This window comes from Ascaphus truei, chromosome 10 (assembly GCF_040206685.1).
Source record: "Ascaphus truei isolate aAscTru1 chromosome 10, aAscTru1.hap1, whole genome shotgun sequence".
Taxonomy (NCBI): domain Eukaryota; kingdom Metazoa; phylum Chordata; class Amphibia; order Anura; family Ascaphidae; genus Ascaphus; species Ascaphus truei.
In genome coordinates, this window is record NC_134492.1 from 31,172,716 (window position 1) to 31,192,054 (window position 19,339).

General features: G+C 40.1%; 1 protein-coding gene across 1 annotated transcript in view; it reads right to left on the bottom strand.

Moving 5' to 3' along the window:
• Positions 1–718: 718 nt before the first annotated feature.
• Positions 719–19,339, bottom strand: part of CNN3 (calponin 3) — a 26,296-nt gene continuing 7,675 nt past the window's right edge. The window contains exons 2-7 of the mRNA XM_075616455.1: positions 10,374–10,495; positions 9,923–9,989; positions 7,396–7,533; positions 6,441–6,557; positions 4,701–4,847; positions 719–2,274 (exon numbers count right to left, since the gene is read on the bottom strand). Of these exons, the coding sequence (XP_075472570.1) occupies positions 1,927–2,274; positions 4,701–4,847; positions 6,441–6,557; positions 7,396–7,533; positions 9,923–9,989; positions 10,374–10,495 (939 nt within the window). The 3' untranslated portion in view covers positions 719–1,926. The remainder of the gene's footprint in view (positions 2,275–4,700; positions 4,848–6,440; positions 6,558–7,395; positions 7,534–9,922; positions 9,990–10,373; positions 10,496–19,339) is intronic.

The following is a 19,339-nucleotide window of genomic DNA, read 5'->3' on the forward strand; positions in this document are numbered from 1 at the left end:
TACAATAGATACAAAAATAAGTTGGACATCTTTTTAGAAAGAAAAACGGTACAGCAGACAGGGATATACCAAATAAGTAAATTTGGGAAGGATGTTTATCTGGGAAGAAATCAGATTGCCTTTGTCAGGAATTAATTCATTTTTTTTCCTTTACAAGACATCATTGGATAATGTTTCACTGGGGTTTTGTTTGCCATCCTCTGGATCAGTATACTGTAAATACAGATAGAATAAGTATCTGTGGCTAAATGTAACACGTATTTTGTAACCTCATCTACTATGTGACATGAAGTCAACATTGCAGGAAATGTATTAAGTTGAATAAATTAATAATTTTGAGTGTAAGGATTCCAGTTTTACAAATGTTACTTTCTATAAAGATACCCAGTGTAACTCCTGTATAACTTTACTGAAGTGAAATAAAATAGTTTCTCTGAGTATTCTCCATGTCACGTGACAAAAAAAAACAATCTGCTCCCCAAGATGACAATACATTGCTTCTATCCCTCCAGTGCATCGAAGAGCACTTTTGTTTACTTTTGTTTACGGCTGCTTTAAAACATCCTATATCTTGCAAAAAAACATATGGACCATATTACGCTTTGATTCAATAGAACAGGATTTTAGCAGATATCACTAAAGGCCACCACCTGAGTATATTATGAGTGGCATTCCAATATACAAAGAACTATACAGACGACAAGTATTGGAGCAGATGTTTGATCTTCAAGAAGAAAAAAATATCAACATTTATTTATAAAAAATACATTGGGATCAGTTTATGCTGAGATATGTGGCAATAAATACAGATAAAAGAAACTAAGCACCTCTAAACGAGTACAATATGGCACAGACAAAAAGTAAATGCAGTCACTAAGATGTCTGCCTGGTCCTAAAACTTTATACAGGCTCCCTTTTAATCAAGGACAACTCATTAAGAGTAGAGGGGCAGCTTAAACATGTCTGGGCTTTCTTAATAAGCCTCACAGCAGCAACACAGGAATGGGAATAGCAACAGGTTCAGCATAAATTTGGTGCTCAGTATTGCATCTACTCCGTAATCTTTATACCATTCCATTTGGCCACGTTTTCAACTGAATTTTCATAAAAAAAATTGGATCAGTCACACACAGGAAGTAGTAAAGAGAGTCCAGTTAGGCCAAAAATTAGAATATCATATAGCCAGCCTTGTAAAATGCCAGGCTCCCGGGTCTCAAGTTATATTAGCAGGCGAATGGAATTTGAAGAAATATTTTTACCATGTAACTATATAACCTTTAAGTGGGTCCCCAAATATTTTCCAGCAGGCACCTGTAAATTGGTATCTTACTTGCAAGGCTGCATGTGACCACATGAAGCTTCCGTGGTGACTTGCAGTCATGTTAACCACAAATGTAAAGCATCAAGGCCACGGTTATATTATCACAATATAGCTCTCAAAACAAAGCAGTTAATATTACGTGTTTAAGGAATCAACAAACATGTAGGCACATATTAATTTAAAATCTAATTGACCATAAACACATTCTCAGCCATTGCGATACCATTATTTTCATTACTAAATCGCTGATACAAATAAAATAAAAAAAAGTTAAAAATGTTATCGTACTTGCATGCACCCTATATGGATAGCAAAAATGCATAGTCCTGGAATAGCATAATTAATTGACTGTACAAATGCTCCCTTCATTCACAGTATTCCTTTTTTACTTCATATGCAATTATTGGTAATGCTGTAGAATAAATCAGTCTCAGCACTAGAAGGCAACTAGGGAGGCGGAAATTAAAAAGGAATGTATGTAAGGCAAATTTTGTTTCAATATTAAAGCATAGTAAGTGTTTAAGGAAGACAGGTAAAATTACAGAAGGCTAGCTTGGTCTTCATTGAATAAAATAATGAACTAATACTGAGCACACTGTACATATCTAATAATCTATGCCCTGGTCACTGTACTGCCCATGATAATCTCTAGGATAGTCATCAGGATACTCTCCCTGATAATCATCAGGGTACTCTGCCTGATAATCACTATCACTGATTTCTGATCCATTTGTTCCCGTTCCTTGGCTTCCGTTGTGAATTATGGGTTCTGTTGGGGCAGCGCAGTACTTGGGATCATACACTTGCCGCCCAAGGCCATACACACTCATTCCTTTCTGGGAGGCCACTTTGTTGGTTCCCATCTGTAATGATATGGTAGAGTTGTCCAATGGCTGTCCAATTCCCTTCTGATCATATATATCTCTTCGTGTTCCTGGTGCTGACATGCCAGCCTAGAAAAAGGAGGGGGGGGGAGAAAACACCATCACATTTAACATTTCATTAAAAAAAAAAAAATGTGATAATTCTGCTAACTTACATAGGTACATTAATTGCTACGATTAGCAAAATAACTTTGTTATATTGTGTAAAATACAATTGCAATGAACTTCCCATAAATGCCACAGCAGGTTTGTGAATATAATGATTAAAGCAGCCATTCTACATTCTCTACCATTCTTACCCAAGGTGGCAATCATTTTCGGGCTCGTTATAAAATCTGCAAAAATATTGATTGTGTGCCGAACAATGGCCACCTTTCAGTTTCAATCCTTCAGTGCAACTCAGCAGCTACAATGTATTCTTTTATTACTTAGGTAACATTGATAAAATTACAGCTCAAACTGCTGGGAAGATTAAAAAATTATCACAAATAGGAAAACGTTGCAAAGATCTTGCACTGCTGGGAAAGCGTGCTAAAACCAGCTATAGAAAACAAAGGATGTGTTTTTAATAAATACATTTGAAATGGCATTAAGAGTTTAACAAAAAACCACCATTATCTAATACAGCGGTGCGCAAATTGGGGGACGCGACCCTCAGGGGGGGCGCGGGGTTTACAGAGGCCCCACGCGCTTCCCGAATGCACTTAAATTAAGTGCCGGGGCTGCTGCAGGGCCTCTGTAAGCCTTTACTTACCTTGGCTCCGGCGTCTTCCTTCCCGTGTCGCCATGGCAACGTGGCGTCAAATGCCGCTGCGAGGTCATGTGACGTCATGTTGCTATGGCAACGTGACATGACACCGGAGCGGAGGTAAGTGGGAGTGAGGGGGGGGGGGCGCGGGAGTGAGGAGACTGTCGGCAGGGGGGCGCAGGGAAAAAGGTTTGCGCCCCCCTGATCTAATACTACAGAACGGATTTATTTACCACTTCTAAAATATCACGTTTCACTGCTTTAATTAATGCATTCACCGTTTAATGTGGTTCAGGTCTGCTATCCTCACATTTCCATTTTAACTATATTTTCCAAGAATGTTACTACAGGAATTAGGTTAGACCCGTTTGATAATAAGCCATTTCATGAGATGAGTAGAAAAGGTGTTCTCTGGTGTGTTGACTCAGGTGTAGTTGTTGAGGATAGTACAGATAAATGCAAAAGACAAAAATATATCAATAAATGTTATATACCTACTAAAGTACTTATATTAAAGTAGTTACACTAAAATTAAATGTGGCTTGTAATGATCATTTTCTTCCCGTCTGGAGTAGCAGGGGTTAATCAGGAAAGGCTAGGTCTCCAATGTATGCAGAGATATCTCTGATGAAGCAGTAGCGAAACTAGTTCGATTTGGACTTGCAAGACACTGTAGCTCCCTGTGACGTCTGACGTGTGGATTCCCCTTTGCTGAAGCTGCCGGCTGTTTGATCCGTGGAAACCAGTGTGTGGATGCGGATGCTGCCGAGACACTGCTGTAACATCTCCTCCAGGCACTCCTGACCGTGCGCAAGGCACAGGGGAGCAAGAGAGGTGCAGTATCTCCAGTCATTCAGAAACGGAGGTGACGGACACAGCTGACATCACTGAAGGGGGCTGTGGACTCTAAAATCTGGTGTGAGCAGGACTACCATCACAGTGGAGAAGCCAACTACCACACGCTGGGAAGCTATCCAAAACGCTGTTTTGATACATATCGGCTCTAAGTGCAATATTGTTCTAACCAGTCTCTAGTTAAATGTATTGTGCCATGCTCTTTTTCTCTTCTTTCCATTGCATACTCTTTATACATTGGAGACCTAGCCTTTCCTGATTAACTTCTGCTATTCCGGATGGGATGAAAGTTATCATTACAAACCACATTTAATTTATAAGTGCAAGTACTTTATTATAAGTACTTTAGTAGGCATATAATCTTTATTGATGTATTGTCTTCTTTTGCAATTATCTGGACTATCCTCAACAACACCTGAGTCAACACGCCGGAGGACACACTTCTTCTCTGCTCACATTTGGAGGGACGTGGAACTCCCTCCTGGACTCTGGCTGCTGGACTTAAGTATAACTATATTGGACTCTTTAATCTTCCTCTATTTACACATTTGTGTTGTGTTTACACTTGACTTTTTGTTTATTTAATAATTTTAGGATAGTGAGTAGCGCTACTTTCCCTTTTTTATTTTATTTCATGAGATGACCCAAACAAAATCATGTCTGTACATCAGAATGCGCCATCTCTACTGGATTCAAGATGAGGAGAGGCAAATCTGTTTCTCTTTAGCTGGGCTTTCAATAGAAAAATATGAAGCCACCCAAACACCAGATTTCAAGTATTATTCCTACCATTTATGCAAAATGGCAATACAAGATTTTACACAGAAATAGCCTCCCCTATTGGGGGAAATCTGTATTCTAATTAAAATTCATGATAGCTGTGTGTGTTTACCTGACTAGCACCTTTGTTCGTTCCCATCTGTAAGCTTATTGTCGTCTGATCAAATGGTTTATCAGTTTGCATCTTTGGGTCATAAAGATGTCGTCTGGTCCCATAGGCTGTCATACCTGCTTGACTTGCACATTTGTTGGTTCCCATCTAGAAACACAAAAATAAAACAAAATGAAGGCTTTAAAAAAAACAGGCCAGCAGTACAAATGCAAGTAATATTACACTTTAATTATCTATTGAGAGGTAAAGCAGCATTGTAGGTTGATATCCAAAAATACCAGTACTATAAAGACCTGATCCTGCAACTAGAAGGCTTCAAAATGTGTGGAGGATTAAAGCAGCAATCCCAGCTGTAAAGGTTTTTTGATTAAATATTGTCAGAACTGTGAGGTTCCCAGAGATCTTTAATAATACCCCATTTTTCCCAGCAAGTTGTGGAAACAATATGGTGGCCGATGTTGAGGCTTGCTTCAATGACAAATAGAAAAGCAACAACATCAAACCCTAATGGCCATGTTTGTAGTCCACCACCATATTTAATGTTTTGTGCCAAACTGGCGTACTCAAAAAAACATCTACATCTCCAAGGTCCACAGATGGACCACTGATCAACTCCAGGGGACCTCCCAGTTCATGCAAGTAAAAATAGAAGAGAAGAGGTCACTGGGGAGATTGTTACTTTAAGCCAGTGGTTTTAAACCTCTCTTTGGTTAGGGAACCCCAGAATTTAATTTTGACATTCTGGGGAACCCCAACCTTTGCCCCCCATTCCCCCTACGCTCCCTCTCCCCTGTGCGCACCCTCCCATTCTCTCTAACCTCCTGTCTGGACCAGTTCAGGAGTGAAACACCCCTTTCCCCCCCTCGAGGGGTGCTCATGGAACCCTGGTTGAAAACCACTGCTTTAAGGAGAGATAAATAGGATAGATAGGCTAGATACCGCTCGACAGACACAGATATAATAAAAATTTAAAAAGTCATGAAACAAAGTGATAGACCTACGTTTATCTCTGTAGAATACAAAATCTAAAAGTTGGATTTTGTTTTACACCATGAAACATATACAAATATATTCAGGGACAATACAAGGAGCTTTCAAAAGAACTATTCATCCCACGGGCAGTACAAAGGACTCGGGCCATCCCTTAAGGTTGGAGGAAAGGAAATTTCACCAGCAACAAAGGAAAGGGTTCTTTACAGTAAGGGCAGTTAAAATGTGGAATTCATTACCCATGGAGACTGTGATGGCAGATACAATAGATTTGTTCAAAAAAAGGTTGGACATCTTTTTAGATGGGAAAGGTATACAGGGATATACCAAATAAGTATACATGGGAAGGATGTTGATCCAGGGATTAATCCGATTGCCAATTCTTGGAGTCAGGAAGGAATTAATTTTTCCCCTTAATGGGGGTTTTTTGTTTGCCTTCCTCTGGATCAATAAGTAAGTATAGATATAGAATAAAGTATCTGTTGTCTGAATTTAGCATAGGTTGAACTTGATGGACGTACGTCTTTTTTCAACCTCATCTACTATGTAACTATGTAACATTACATTTTCATAAGCAGATAACATTAATAGAGGATCAAGGTGCTTTTTACCAGTCACTGCAACATCAAAGACCAACAATTTTCTTTGTATATCACTACGGGTCACATGTTCAACAAATTTACATAAACCATGGAAAAATGTAGCGCACAATAAGTGTTAAATATAACTGTATATGTAATGTAATTTTACCTGTAAACCAATAACACTTTGTCCTGCTTTCATTTTTTCATCATCAAATTGCCTTTTTTGCTTTTCTGCATACTTGACACCGATATCTGCTGTAGTGTGAAATCCTCTAGTCTTTGCCTACAATGAGCACAAAATGCAACAAAGTTTTCAATTGAACTTTGTCATCTTTGTCACATTTAAAGTCCAAGTCTTGTATCACCCCCCTCCCCCCCCCCCCCCCCGTGTTCATTACATTTAGAGGCGGATTATATAAAGTCTGACTTAAATGGGAGATTTGGGCCAATCACTATGCCATCTGTTGCTACTGACTTTATAGAATCAGCTCCCTTAAATTGTGCGATCCCTTGTAGCTAGTCAGATTGGTTTAGGGAAGGCTATGACTGTTACATTTACAAAATGAGGTTTCCCAACAGTGCTAAAAGCAAAGCTTTGGCTGCTTCCATTTTTGGGGAAATTACAAATGGAATTTCGTAGGTCCCTCTAAATGGGGAAGTGTGACTATCAAGTGTTTACTTTACTCTTATCCCACTCCTCTCCTTATTAAAAGCTAAAAAGTAGGTGTATAGAGAGGGCTCCAACTTTAACAGTGACAGAAAAAATGGGACCAGCCAGAGGGGAAAAAAAAAAAATTAAACCCATGCCAAGTCTCTGCAAACAAGTTTTGAAACCAACTTCAACAAAAAATACTTATAGGTGTAATACAAATTTGGGTTAAACAATTGCCCAGATGCAACACCTTAAACATGTTCACTTTGGGCATAGCCCCTTTAAGAGTTTGGATCTTTATTTATGGATGACGCAATTTCCGTATTAAAACTAAATGCTACCAATTACTTTGTTTGCTTACAATTCATGGTCTCCTCTGAATTCTATTTCAACTGCTTTGGTTTAATGAAGCCTAGTTACCAAGAGCAAAGGCTAGACTAATGAAAGACAAACATGTACATGTGCTTACCAGACCAGCTAAGCCCACCAAAGATGTCTGAACCTGGGTCATGTTTCCATTCTCAAACAGGTCATTGGCTTCAAAATTATCATGGGGCTTCATTCCATACTCCTGCATAGCCCTAATAAAGTTCCCAATGTTCTCCAACTAGAGAAGAAAGTTATACTATTAGAGACTGCATTGTCCAACAAATAAATAAACACATTAAAATCCCAGCTTTGGGATAATAGGAATTATGAGCAACTAAGTTTTATTTACTGGAAATTGGTGGGTGTCCCCAGCACTCAGAAAATATAAATAATAATTCAACACAGAAATATGTCAAAATGATATTGTAACAACACTTGTACGGAATATATACAGTCACAGATTCTACAATAATAACTACCTTTAGGGATCTAAGTGTACAAACAAACCAGACCAGCATGAGAAGGGAGGGGAACAGAGAAAAAAAAAAGGGGAGAAAAATGTGAGGGAAAATGCCACAATAGGCAAAAAGCTGTGGTGGAGCTGGGGGGATGCGCAATGTTTTGGGGCACAATTCCCCTTCCATAGGCCAGTTCCCACAGATACTCCAAAAAAAAGGAGGAACCTGCGGTACTTCCCTTTAACCCAAACCACAAGTCTCCCTCCGTATAAAATGATGAAATCACTACACCAAACGATGATACAAGGTTGTACTACCAAAGGCAGGGAAATCACTTGTAAAATCAACCTTAAGAGAACTAAAGCCCAAATCATGCACCAGTACAGTGTATATGGTACATAGATATAGGTTAGAGTGTAAGCACTACTCTTATGCACAAATGCAAGCACATAACCAGCAAGGGGTCAAAATATAATAAAAGCAGGGACAGAGTCAATAACAGAGAGAACCTATATGAATAACCTTATGGGGAACTGGCCCAATGTTTCGGAACAAAATACACGATCAGTGCTGCAAATCCGTCTATGTAGCCACCAGTCTGCAGCTACACATACGGATTTGCAGCATATAGAGTGTCACACGTATGGCCCATACATTACATTATTTGGGTGGAACATTTGCTTCCTTGCTCTAGCGTTTTTGCTAGAATTCACTAGGGCTTTTACCCATGGTTTGATTTCCCTGCCTTTGGTAGTACAACCTGGTATCGTTTGGTATAGTGATTTCATCATTTTATTTTACGGAGGGAGAATTATGTGGTTTGGGTTAAGGGGAAGTACCACAGGTTCCTCTTTTTTGAGGATCTGTGGGACCGGGCTTTAGGAAGGGGCATTCTGCCCCGAAACATTGCCCCACCACAGCAGCTACTCTTTTGCCTATTGGTGGCATTTCCCCTCACATTTCCCCCCTCCCCCCTTTGTTCCCCCTTCCCCTCCCTCTTACGCCAGTCTGGCTTATGTTTGTACACTTAGATCCCTAAATATAGTTATTGTAGAATCTGTGACGGTATATATTCTGCACAAGTGTTATGTTACAATAACATCATTTTGACATTTCAGTGTTGAATATTTATATTTTCTCTTTGAGTGCTGAGAACACCCACCAATTTCCTGCATTAGTTTTGGGAGGGTCCCGTCATTCCCGTGCACCTTACGTACTTTATCTTTATTAAGCCATGGAGTGCTGCCTATAACACCATATTTGTTGTAAGTTTTATTTACTTATTCACATATATTTAAGTCTGCAGAAGGTGGATATGATTCCATAAAGCAGAGAAATACAACCTCTTTAGAACCTTAATCCCTCTGCTGCCAGATGAACAACTGATACAGATGCTGCCCAGTTACACTGAATTCTTTTAATTGATCGATATAGAAGATGTAGATAGGAGAGATAGTAGTCAGATGTAATGTTCTAGATCTTTAATGCCGATTAAAGGCAAAGTCAAATTGTACAAAGCAAAAACACTGCATCTTGACATTTGTTAAAATAGAGTGTGGTGGTTTTATTTTAAAGCAGAACCACCCCCCTACTATACCCATCCCCCAGAGCTAAACAGCATTATTTTCACACCGGTAACAGGGGTGCCCCGAGCAGAAGCTAGTATGATTCAGCTCCAAAGACACACACACACTGTAAAAAGCAGCAGGCAGAATTGATGCTTTGTTACTTTTCTTGATAAAGCCAGAAAGTTTGAGATGCATTTTTTCTGTAAAAATATTGCAACTCTTAAAATAGTCAACAGTATACCTAAAATAACAACAACAACGTTTGCTTACATGGTTTCTCTTAAATTATGCAAAATTCTATACATGGGACATGTATACCTCTTGTTGTATAGATCAAATAATGACTATTACTGCATAAAACCAAATAGCCAACTTGAAAACAAAGCCTATTCTATGTTGCATCTAAGCAAAAAAACAAGATGAATTTTTAACTGATCAAATTCAGTTACATTTTTAAAACCCTTCATGAGTTTACATAAATGTAATATTTTACGTTCAATATTTTAAAAATACACAGAAAGTGTTCAATATTTTAAAATACACAGAAAGTCCATTAAATTCTTTAAAACCGCAAACGGTAAAGACCCAAAATGCTTCATACCTTATGCCAGTTTATTTTAGCAGCATTGATTTTCTTTACTGATCCAGGCTTCAGTTTATTAATGAGACTAAAAATACAAAAATAAGCATGCTTAGAAAATAGCCTTTTTTTTAGCATATCTGTATTTAATACATTATTGGAAACACTATAACGAAAGAAACTCACAAAATCGAGCAAAGTTAGGTAATTAGTTCTAATTTATATTAGAACTTGGCTCAAGATTAAAGTGTGTGTGCGTGTGCGCGTGTATAAACAATTTGGCATGGAAGTCACCTTACAGATCTAGCTAAACATATTCCTGCTTTAAGTTATCTTATCACAGATCTAACATGCTAGGGTAAAGACCAAGAATGTATTTCTATCAACATTCCTTTAAAAAATAAAAATGAAATGTACTAGTATTGACTTTGTAAGATTTGATGCAGACTATAAAAATTAATAGTGTGCTTACTTGCAGAGAATGACACCATCCCTCAAGCCAAGTTGGAAGTTTTCACCAATTCTCATACCAGTTACGTCTTCTATCCAGAGACGTAGATCCTCTTCTACCTGAGAGTCATATTTCAGAGCAATCTGAAAAACAAAACAAGAATGTCTATCATTTTTATATCTTTACCAAACGTGACAGAATTTAAGATTGCTTATGAGCCTTAATAACTAGAACGGCTTCATGAAGAAAGTTAAAACAAACACTGTTTTACTGTATGTTATAGCATACATTGTCATAACATTTAGAAGACAACGTTCTGTATCAGCAAACAACCACTGCAGTCTCTGTATAATGTACTTAGAACTTCATTCAGTAGAAACATTGGAACTGCTGAAGGCTGAAATACAATCTATATTAATGCTTCCACACAGCAGCAGCACTAAAGATTTCTACTGGCGGAGGGTGATAATCTGTTTAACCCCTCTTAACCAGTGTTCATAGCAATGATATGCACATTCTTTGTGTACCTAAAGATTACACATTAAAGCAAATCCTTTTTGATCCACATTAATGTGTTTCTTTGGCCTAATGCCTCCCCTTGCTCTCTGCCTCCAGTGTCTATCACAAGAAGATTTGGAAAGCCCTGCATGACAGGAACTCAGGGTTCCACATTTCACCTTGTGGTTGCCTGCCTTCCCTCTGCACCTCAGTGACACAAAGGTAAACAAATGCTCCCACAATGTAGCAAGATGATTATATTTCTATATTGGTATTCTCTAGTAACAGAAAGCAGCAATGTGCTGTTAGACCATACAAGCCCTGCCAGTAAGGTTCAAAGCAGAGCTCAGCCTTTACAGTGCCCAGGTATGCCATCCTCTGTTCTCTTCTCCCTCTGCCGCCTGACATCATCCTTCTCTCCCACCGGCAGACATCCTCTGCCATCCTCCTCTCCCTCCACCACTGGCTGACATCCCCCTACTTTGCTGGCTGATGTCTTCATCCGCCGCCGGCTGCCATCCTACTCTGTTGCCCTGCTCCTGCCATTCTGTGTCCTCTTCTCCCGCCACCACGAAAGAAGGTGGGGGCGGGTGATTGACGAAGGAGCAGAGCGGGACGGAAGTACCCAGTACCAGCACGCTGTGCCAGATCCAGGTAATTTCCAGTACTAAAAATATGGCCGGGTATCTGGTACATCAGTCAGGGGTGCGCCACCCCCAGGGCAAGATTTGGGGGGGGGAGTGGAAGAGGTAGGCACGGGCGGTTGCAGAGGCCCCGTGCTCCTCCCAAGGCATTTAAATTAAAGGCCGGGGGATCGCGATGCCCCTGCAACACTCCCTTACCAGGATTCAGCCGGCTGTGATGCATCGCCAAGGCAACACGCATCAAATGACGCCGCGGGTCACGCGACGTGACACCACATGACCCCGCAGCATCATTTGACGTGGATGTAAAGTAGGCGGGGGAGCGAGAGCCGGGGCAGGCAAGACAGAGGGGCGCAGTAGCAAAAGTTTACGCTCCCCTGTGGTAGATCACTAGGTGAAATCATTTAGGTGGTGTGGGGCGAGTGTAATTTAAACATACTTTGCATATCCCATTGAGCACAGGTTTCTCCAGATGTTAGGAGGTTGGTTTGAGGGGACATATATAATGCTTGGGACTCTACTAAAATAGGCATATCTCCAGCACAGTTCATATTTCAGGGTTTAAAAATGTTTGCGGCATGAAAACGGGAGATTCAGGTGAATACGTCTACATTAACTGTGCAATCCACCTTCGAATGTGTGCACAGAACACATTTTGGTAAACAAACAAAAAATGGTATTCACTTCTCCACATAAGCTCACCTGGGCAGGAACCTTTACACCTTTTGTTTCAGCATGTGATCATGCATGTTATTATATTCTATATTGTACTGTTACTTTCATGTCTTCCTGCTGTATAATGCGACTGCATTACGAAGTAAATTATAAATAAGCATATTCTGCATCAGAACGGTTCATTAGTTCACTTAAAGCTATCGACCAAGCAATATCCCACACTTTTTTTATTAATAAATCAATTCTGTACTATGAGAAAATACTTTTTTTTTTAACTCTGAATGACATTTGTGTATTATAATGTAACAAGCATTTTTTGTTTCTATAGCAACCATTTACAAAGTCACATCCCATTCCTCGTCTGAAACAGGCTCTGGCACACCCTTTATGAGCCCTGCCCCCTCTAGCAGTGCACCAATTGTATCTAGTGACTGCCTGGTCACATGATCTTCCCCACAGACCTTTGCATCTTTGGTTCTTTTCTGCTGCACTGACAGCCAGTTAGTTAGTTAGTGAACCCCTGAGCCAAACCTTCGCCGATCAATCACAGTGGAATTAATCGATTGGCAACAGCACTAATTACTTATTGTGTGAATTGTATTGATGCACCTATTAAAGGGATTTGATTTTTTTATTATTTAAACAGCAGCTTGGACTGCTGCTTTGATGAGCTACAGTCCATACAGTTAAATGAGAAAATGATGAAAGAAAGCAGCAATTCCACCTAACTAGCCCCATAAGGGGTTAAAAAACAATAATGGAAAGCAGCCAGGATATCAGCTTTAACAAGGTAAATATGTTTACACCAAGTCCTTCAGTATGTGAAGCAAAAATGTGATTTAAATCAGGAGTGCCTTTAACATTGAGAACACACGGTTAATACACCAACAGCTGCACAATGTTACAAGGAGGCTCGAGATCTTTTATACTCCTTATTCGAACAATTACTGTGGAGATGAGCAGCAAAAAAAAAAATGTATCCATGGTAATTGCAGACAGAAATAGTGCTCACTGCAACCTTTTTAACAGAACTCAAAAGCAATGAATATCCGGTGCTATCCAGACAGACGCACTGATCTGGGCCTGTCGTGCTGGACTTTGTTTAAACCTAAAAACAAGATGGGATATAACCAACTTTTAGGTTCAACAGGAAATTGATTTGTGCTTCTTCATAAACACTGTATTCCTGATTTGAAGTTCTGCTTCCCATTTCCCCCCTACAAGCTACAATACTATTGTTTATTTTTATTTTTTTTATTACAATAGGGCTTTAACTGGCAGCCCACAGGTCAAATCTGGCCAGCAAAAGCCTCCGAGTGACCCTTGGGTTCTGTGTATCCTATTATCTTCTATTGTAGTTGCTCAGGTAGCCAAGATCATTTCACACAAAAAATTTGCAAGGCAAGGTAATTAAATATATATGGTAAAGGTGTATAATTAAGTCTTTAAATGTATTAAAAATGAAATACCTGTGGCCCTTTTACTCCTTTTTTTGCCATGTCATGGCTGGACCCTTTGGAAAGCTGAATTACAAAGTAAACGCCTCTTCCTGAAGGTAATTTTTCAGGAAATAGAAACACTTGAAATCAATGAGGCTTATGGTGATTTCTATAAATGGATAATAATCAAGTTCCCCACTAATGTTATGTAAAAAATGTGCAGACAAGCACCAACCAAATGGATGTGTCCAAAAGGGAAAACATTTGTTGTGTAAATATACCATGCTTGGAGTATTTGGCATTGTTCTCTTTAAAGCAGACCCCCAATATCCCCCCCCCCCCCTCCCCTCACAAGGGACAGTGTCAGCAGTCTGAACAACCGCAGTGAGATAATCAATAGCAAAGTGCAGTTTCACACACATTCACTTTTCGGCAAACGTAACAAATATATGGTAGAGATGTTCTACTAAATATCTTGAAAATTTAGGTCTTTAAATGTATTTAAGACAACTTTACAATATTCTTTTGACCGCCCTCGTAATTTTTCGACTGATCTAGCCGCTTTGGAAAACTAGTCAAAGTGCAGTGCTCTAGAGTAAGCATATAGAACTGCAGACTTGGCAGTTTAATTCATTAAACTGCGATAGTGCCTCCGTCAACACTATCACCATTTTATGAATAACCCCCTTCATGCTCACTTGAAATTGTTATGACCCAGCCTGACATGCATACATAACATTGTAATAATATATACAGAGCTTCATAAATACACAGACTACACTAGGCGATATGGGGGGAGACACCCACACATCCAGCTAGTGGGAGAATAGGGTGCACTAGGGGAGTAATCAGATAGTAAGAGGGTATCAGAGCCAGAGAATCACTCATGAGATTGGCAAAGGAAAGGCCCCAAAATGACATGCACTCTATTCAAGGGGTGCGCAAACTTTTGCTCCTGCACACCCCTGCCTTGTGTCCCCCGGTGCTCGCCCCTCACCCCCCCCTTCACTCAGTGTGGCGTCAAATGACGCGCTGGGCCATGTGATGTCACGTGACGCGCAGCATCATTTGATGCAGTGTTGCTATGGCAATGCGCGTGTGATGTCAAGCCACATGAGACGCTTCCAGGCGCCGACAATCACAGTAAGTTGAGGTTCCAGAGGCCTCACGCTATCCCCTGGCATTTTATTTTTATGCCTTGGGGAAGAGCATGGGGAATCTGCAACCGCCAGCACTCCCCCAGAAAAATGTTGCGCCCCCAGTTATATTCTAATGTATAGAAACCAAGTGATTGGCTAATGACCGGTAGAGAGCGGAGGGTTACCCAGTGCTAGATTGCAGCAGCTCACTGGTGATGAAATATACAAACGTCCTGTACAAAAATTAAATAAATACATTTTTTTTTAAACCACAATGAATGTGGTCCTACGGACTGCACTAGCCAGCACGACTGTCTTAGGCCATCAAAATTAGATGTACAATCACACTTGTGGTTTTTTTTTGTTTCTATGTCTCACTCATTTCAGCTTTCCTCCCACCTCCTTCAAGCCCTTGCAAACAGACACACACCAGACACACACCCGCCAGACACACAAGACACGATTTTTTGGCATCCTCATGTCTTGTTTAACAGCTAAGGTTTAAAATTTACTCCGTCTAAAACCAAATGACAAGTGCAGACACATTGTTTCCTCCTCCCTTCCAGCCGCCCCTTTTTTCCTTTATATTAGAAGGGCCGCCAGGAGTGGTTCTTTGTCCTGTGGTTCGACATCATAAACTAAAACAAGTATTGCTGAAAGTACTGAAATGATGAGATGGGTCCGTGGGTGGAAACAGGAGGAAAAAGAGGGCACAAACCAGGAAGGCAAATGCACTAACTTATGGCGAGTGGTGTGTGCATTTATCCAGCCCTGAGAAATAAGTGTATACATTATCGCGCACAAAGCTTTTTTTTCTCTTTAGAAATCTAATGTTTCCTGCCTTTTACCTTTTGACTTTTAATCGTGATCAGAATTAAATCCTTCCTTTTCTATAGCTGCATAGAGGGGGTTCAAATGGATAAGGAAAAGCACTGGTAGCTTTCAATATTTTGCCTAGTCAATCTTGCTTGGCTCACTCCCCTAAGCTAATCAAAGATCTGAAGAGGATTAAAAGTGCATGTTTATATTCTGCAAAACTTTATCACGTCAGCTTTCCGAGGAGGAACCTCAAACAGTACATCTTTTTATCAAATAAATTTGAAAAAGTACAGAATGAATTACATCAGTGAAAGCTTTCATGTTTCATTGTAACTTCAATATAACTTGGTAATTGTGAATAGTGTTTCAAGTAATATCACCTAATTAAAAAAATGGATAGTTCTACAGCAACTAATTACAAGAAACAACCTGTTCATTTTTACTAGTTTGTGAACACTTCCATTAAGCCCTAAACATGAATAACTTAAGATCTCTAAACAAAGAGAAATAGAATTGCATTGTAGCGTTTCAATTTATCGAGAGGAAAAAAGAAACACTTAACCAATGCAAATCCCTGCAGTCCCATGATTGTAACTTGCCCAACCTTTAAATGTCTCTGGTTCCGCCAACCGAGCTACAGCTGCTAAAGAGAAAAAAAACTTGCTCGACATTGACGACTTCAAGCAGCAATCCATGCTAAAATGCCTCCTTCTCCCTCTAAGCAGGATGCAGGGGGTCTCCGGAACTGCACCGCATTATAATTTCACATTCAGGGATCCCCTGTTTTCAGGGATACTTGCCTCCGTAGGTGCTGCCGGTCCCTGGCTCTCCCGTGGCACGCAGGCCAATATGACGCCACAATGTATTATTTGTATGAAAACGAGTGCTACTAGGATGTAGCGAAAACGAGTGCTACTAGGATGTAGCGACATGTGAATTGCAGCCAGGAGGCAGCCGTGGCCGTGAGCGATTCGACCTCATTGGCTGAACCGCTCACATTACGCGTCAGTCGTCTGCTGAGAATAAAATCCTAGGTCTGTTCTCCTGTCTGCCGCCCTGCAGTTCCAGTCTGTGTGCGCGTCGAGCTAGGCATGTACACATTCATTGTATTGTACCAATTTGTTGTTGAGCTGCGCGGCAGCGCCCGGTCTGCAGTTTTCTGTATCACGGCCTAATGGAGGGAGAGCCGTCTTAATAGCCTGATCATTCACATGTGCTCAGCAAGAACTGCAATTAAAAAGGTGAGCTTGAAAACAGAGGAGGGTTCACTAACCCCCGGTTGCTTTACCAACTGAAATTAACACAACTCCTGTAAACTCAGAACCCAAATCCACTGTATCATATATTTTGTATGTGTTTGTCAATTTCAGTTGGTAAAAAGACTTGGAGGTTAGTGTTTTCTAGCTCGCCCATTCCACCTTTTTAATTGCAGTTTTTGTAGAGCACCTGTCAATGACCAGTCTACGAAGACAGCTCTCCCTCCATTAGGGAGGTTATGAGAGCTTTTTGCAGGGGGAGCAGATGGGCCATACCGTAAAGTGGTTGTAGACTTAAAATACTTTGACAAAGAATTTAACTAAATGACCCTTGCTAATGAGAAGATATACAGATGAGTATTTAGCATAAGGCCATTTTGTCATTGTTTCTGAATGTTGCTATAAACCAATGGTGTAATCAAGTTGTCCATAGCCTTCATTATCCTCACAAATACAGTGTTTACTGATCTGTTTAGACAGCTCAGGCAGAGAATGGTTCCAAATCTTCTATACATGCATACCCCGCTTTAAGACTATAGAACCTGTTACAAATGCATTATTTACATCAGTTATGCACGTATATGACGATTGCAGTACAGGACATGCATCAAAGTGGGAAAAAGGCAGTGCTTCACTTTAAGTACATTTTCACTTTACATACATGCTCCGGTCCCATTGCGTACGTTAATGCGGGGTATGCCTGTAGTCTCTGGAAATTCTAGACTTTCCTGCAGAGAATGGGTTAATCCAACGTACATACATACAGTATAGAACGTCACACACTATGTGCCTTCTAAAATGATACGTTTCAAGGACATGCAAATGGTTTCACCAGCTTATTGACAAGAATGTTTAAGTTATGGAAAGTGCTTTTAACTTTCTGAACGGAGAACCAAAAGGAAAAGTTTCACATGACCTCACTATGGAAAAATCTGCTTCAAATTTCGCCACAACTCCTGGATTTTTGCCAATGTTATAAACTTTTCTTCATGGTTTTAGGAGTGGGAATTTCAAAAGCTTTCCTTAAAAGGACGTGTTCGACACAGGATCTTATCCACTTGCACAACTAATTTGCCCCAATACGGCTGGGGTCACAAGAAGTTCAAAAGAATAAAAATATTTGACTGTCAAAGTCCCTCAGAATCTGCCAGAAGATCTGAACAGCCATTTTGTTTCCCCTGGAGCGGCAGAGACACCAATAGTATCTTGTCAAACAAAACCTTTGTCGAGCGCAGACAGTGATAAAAGGGGAACACATTTTCCAAAATGCCAAGACAAAAACTGGTATAGCAAAGGCATGGTAAGCATTCAGTCTCAAAAATAAAATTCAGCCAGTAACAAATGCCTTGACCAAAAGTTTTATGATACGTAACATTATTGTACCCCACCCTGAAAAATTAAGTTCTCAACTCTCTCCATAGGAGTCTCAAACATTCTCCTCCAGAAAACAATACAGAGCTTGCTAGCTGAACAGTCTACTGCAGAGCAATATGCTTGTGGGCTCCTCAAGCACAGAAAGGAAACAATATCACCCGGTTAGGAAATGTAGCCAGGGGAAATTATGCTAAAGAAGCATCTGCTTCAGTTCAGATGTACTTACAGTCAGTCAGATGTTTGCAGACAGTAGTCGCAATTACATCAGCCATTGGAATTTGATATTCCTCAATGCGGCAGCTTTGTGCTAATGGAAGAGACTTGTCCATCATGGTAAGGTGTTTAGGAGTAACTTTAATTCAATCAAGGTTCAGCCAATAATCCTATAAGAAATCTTCTTAATCTGTATGATTAGAGAGTCACTTGACAGTTTGTAAAAATACTAATGCTTTAATTGAAGGCAGGCTGTTGTAAAACCAATGTCAATGTTTTATATGTTGTTTTAGTTCGTAACTACATACAGTATGTAGCACTATGCTTGTGAAATTTTCTACCAGAATGATGGAAGGGGTCATTTACTTTTAGATTTTAGATTTATTTTGTAATGTCCTGAAAAGAGAGCAGTCATATGCATAACATCTATTTTAAAGCAGGGCGTTTTCGGAGCTGAACTGTTTTATTTTCACCTCCGGTTCGCCCTGCTTCCCGACATACTTACCTCTGCACGTACTGCCCGTATCCCTGTGCAGTTTAAGTGTCCCGGTCACGCTGGCCAATAGGAAGCTGCAATTGATTACATCATTGCTTCCTATTGGCCCGCGGGACATAAAGAAGACATTTTGTTAGGCACAGTTCTCTGGCTGCAGGTACTGCCACCTCTACAGAGGTAAGTATATTGGGAAGCAAGAGGTCCCCAAATATGAAATTAACAGTTCAGCTCCGGAGACGCCTCCCCCCCTATAAAGCCTATAATTAAAAATATATTTATTTTTTTCAATGCATGTAGTGCGGCTTTAAAACGGACATAAGTTAGAACTTTGATGGCCCCTCTTCCTTTGCAATTCTCACAATAAAAATGGTCAAATTGCATCACACACCTCTTTCACTTTACTTATTTTTAGCATTCAATGCATAACAGAACTT